At 38.4% G+C, this 2500-nt stretch overlaps 1 protein-coding gene across 1 annotated transcript in view; it reads left to right on the top strand.

Moving 5' to 3' along the window:
• LOC119586368 (fibrillin-1-like) overlaps nucleotides 1-2500 on the top strand; it is a gene marked incomplete in the record, with an annotated part of 169257 nt that overhangs the window by 73539 nt on the left and 93218 nt on the right. The window contains 1 exon segment of the mRNA XM_037935082.1: nucleotides 424-816. Within this exon segment, the coding sequence (XP_037791010.1) occupies nucleotides 424-816 (393 nt within the window).

Below are 2500 nucleotides of genomic sequence, written 5' to 3'. Positions count from 1 at the left end.
CCCCTGGCGCTCCGGTGAAGATATCTTTCCATGGCTGGAGCGTGCCCGTTCTTACAGGGTCTGTAGGCCCTTAAAGAAACCCCACAAATGAATAAAAGTTGAAATTTACCCAATACAGCGAACACGAGTAACTGAGATGGCACAAACCTTTCTTTAACCATATGAAGTGTGAGGATCATGTAAGCGCATTTTGTTGTGATAAGTCATTCTTATCTTCACATGTATTCTATCATTATCATGTCTCTATATTTATTTTTAATGTAGAGAAACACATGAGTCATTATTGTCTAAACACTGCACTCAGATGTGATAAGGATCCTTTATATATTACTGTGAGATCCTAAGTAGGCTACATGACCTCCAGTACCACTCAACGGATTAGTATCCCGGACAAGGAACTAATTTTCATTTTTCTTTCCACAGCCGTTTGCGTGAGAAATTGCGGCAGAGGTGGAAGATGCGTGAGGCCCAACCTGTGTATGTGCATCGGCGGTAACATATCACCTGTGTGTGGTATGAGAGGAAATGGTTTCGGCGGTGGCGGTGTTATTGGCGGAGGAGGCACTACGGGAGGTGGTAATGGTATCATAGGCGGAGGAGGCACCACAGGTGCTGGCGGCATCCATGGTGGGGGAGGCACCACAGGAGGAGGTGGTATTATTGGCGGAGGGGGCACTACTGGAGGAGGTGGTATTAATGGCGGAGGAAGCACTACTGGAGGAGGTGGTATCACAGGAGGTGGTGGTATCACAGGAGGAGGCGGCATCAATGGTGGAATCATCAGTGGAGGTGGCATCACCGGCGGTGGAGGAAGAGGTAAGATTCATCCTTATAATTACAGTTACTCCTACAATTCAGTTGATAGGTAAGTCTAGTGCTGATATTTTTGATATGACAATCACTTTACGCACTACTGGAAACAGTATGTTCCAAAAATACGGTGCTCCTGTGATTTATTAATTCCCAGTGTAGAACATTCAAACCGTTTCAAATGCAAACTGCATCGGTTATAAACGAAAGTTTCGATTCTATGATTGGTTGATCACTCATACGTTGGTATTTTACAAATAGACAGCAAGATGCGTTACGTTGCTAGGGATGGTTTAATAATAACTTTGTGGGCGTGAAAAAGAGACCCTCATATCAAACATGCTGCATGATGCCGAATTCGTGGTTAGATAGTTCATATCAAATAAATAACTGGCTTACTGTAGGTGCATAGAGTGTAGCCTTAATTGTATTGAATATTGTTTTACAAGGTATATTCCTTCATGAATAATTTATAAACTATTTAGTTAGTAAATACTGTGTTGAAAAGAATACAGTCAATTTATCCTTAGTTATTCTGTCATTTTCGGAATACTAAAGCTTGCTTGTGACATTAAAATTGTCATTGTCAATAACCAGTTCTAATATTCTAAAAGTATTTAGTTTTGTTTTGTGATGTAAATTGAAGGAAATGGGCGGGTCCAGAAAGATTTGTCTCGTGCGAATGCCTCGCCTCCCCAGAGCTGAAATCGTAATGCAGACGAAGATGGAAGGAACATCAGAAAATACGAATTAAAAGTAACAATATTTAATATGATTAAAAAATGTACAGTTAATAAGAAATGTCTGCAGGTATTGCAACCGAAATTTAAGGAATTTAAGGAATAATGGATACAGTAATATTATGGGTGTCGATGTGAAGAAAAGGCGTAATATCAAGCCTTTGAGCCTTGAATTTTGGTTCACTTATGTCATACTTTGAAAGAACGATAAAAGGTGCTCTTGGTGGCTAGCTTGAAGAGACTGTGTATGAGGTTTTCTTGAGGGCTTTGTACGTCTGGCTGAGGGTTCATTGAACTAACCAGAGACGGTAATTTTCAAATTCCAGGAACGCAGGTGTAGAAAAAAAGTTTTTCACTGTATGAATTATCAAACTGTGGCAAGGGAATATAATACTTTTATTTAAGATTTATCAGATTTAACTGATGGTGTATATGTAAGCGTCATAACTAGCTTGCGAAAATTCGTAAACTTCGGTCAAAGCATCTTTATTGTCGACACTGATGCGCTTCTGTTTGAAAATACGTTCCGCTGGTATTTTTCAAAGTCAGTAAGGTGAAAATATAAACTTTCACGAGGAAAAATATCTTATATCATAACTGGTTAATCCTCTATGGAATAATTTGTAATGAAAATACGAACGAAAATTACATTAATTTAAAAAAATTCCTAATTTCTTATACGAAGTTGTGGTACTTGAGTAATATACACATTGTTTTTTTTCCGATTTTAGCTCCCTCTCAGCAAGGTCTGTATTGACCGTGCCTCCCAGGAACATAATCCATAACGATCAGGTTTTGAATAAATACACTCCATTATGCATAAAAAAAATTAGTTTTACAATAACAGCATCAAGAATTATATGAGTTGCATTGCGTATTGCCTTTCTGATATAAGAATATTGCATCGGCATGCTATATTGATATGCAAATAATGAATAAGCTCGTGACAT

Source organism: Penaeus monodon, chromosome 3 (genome assembly GCF_015228065.2).
Source record: "Penaeus monodon isolate SGIC_2016 chromosome 3, NSTDA_Pmon_1, whole genome shotgun sequence".
In the NCBI taxonomy this organism is placed as follows: domain Eukaryota; kingdom Metazoa; phylum Arthropoda; class Malacostraca; order Decapoda; family Penaeidae; genus Penaeus; species Penaeus monodon.
Note: the sequence above shows the minus strand (reverse complement) of the source record. Positions and strands in the feature narration are given on the sequence as shown.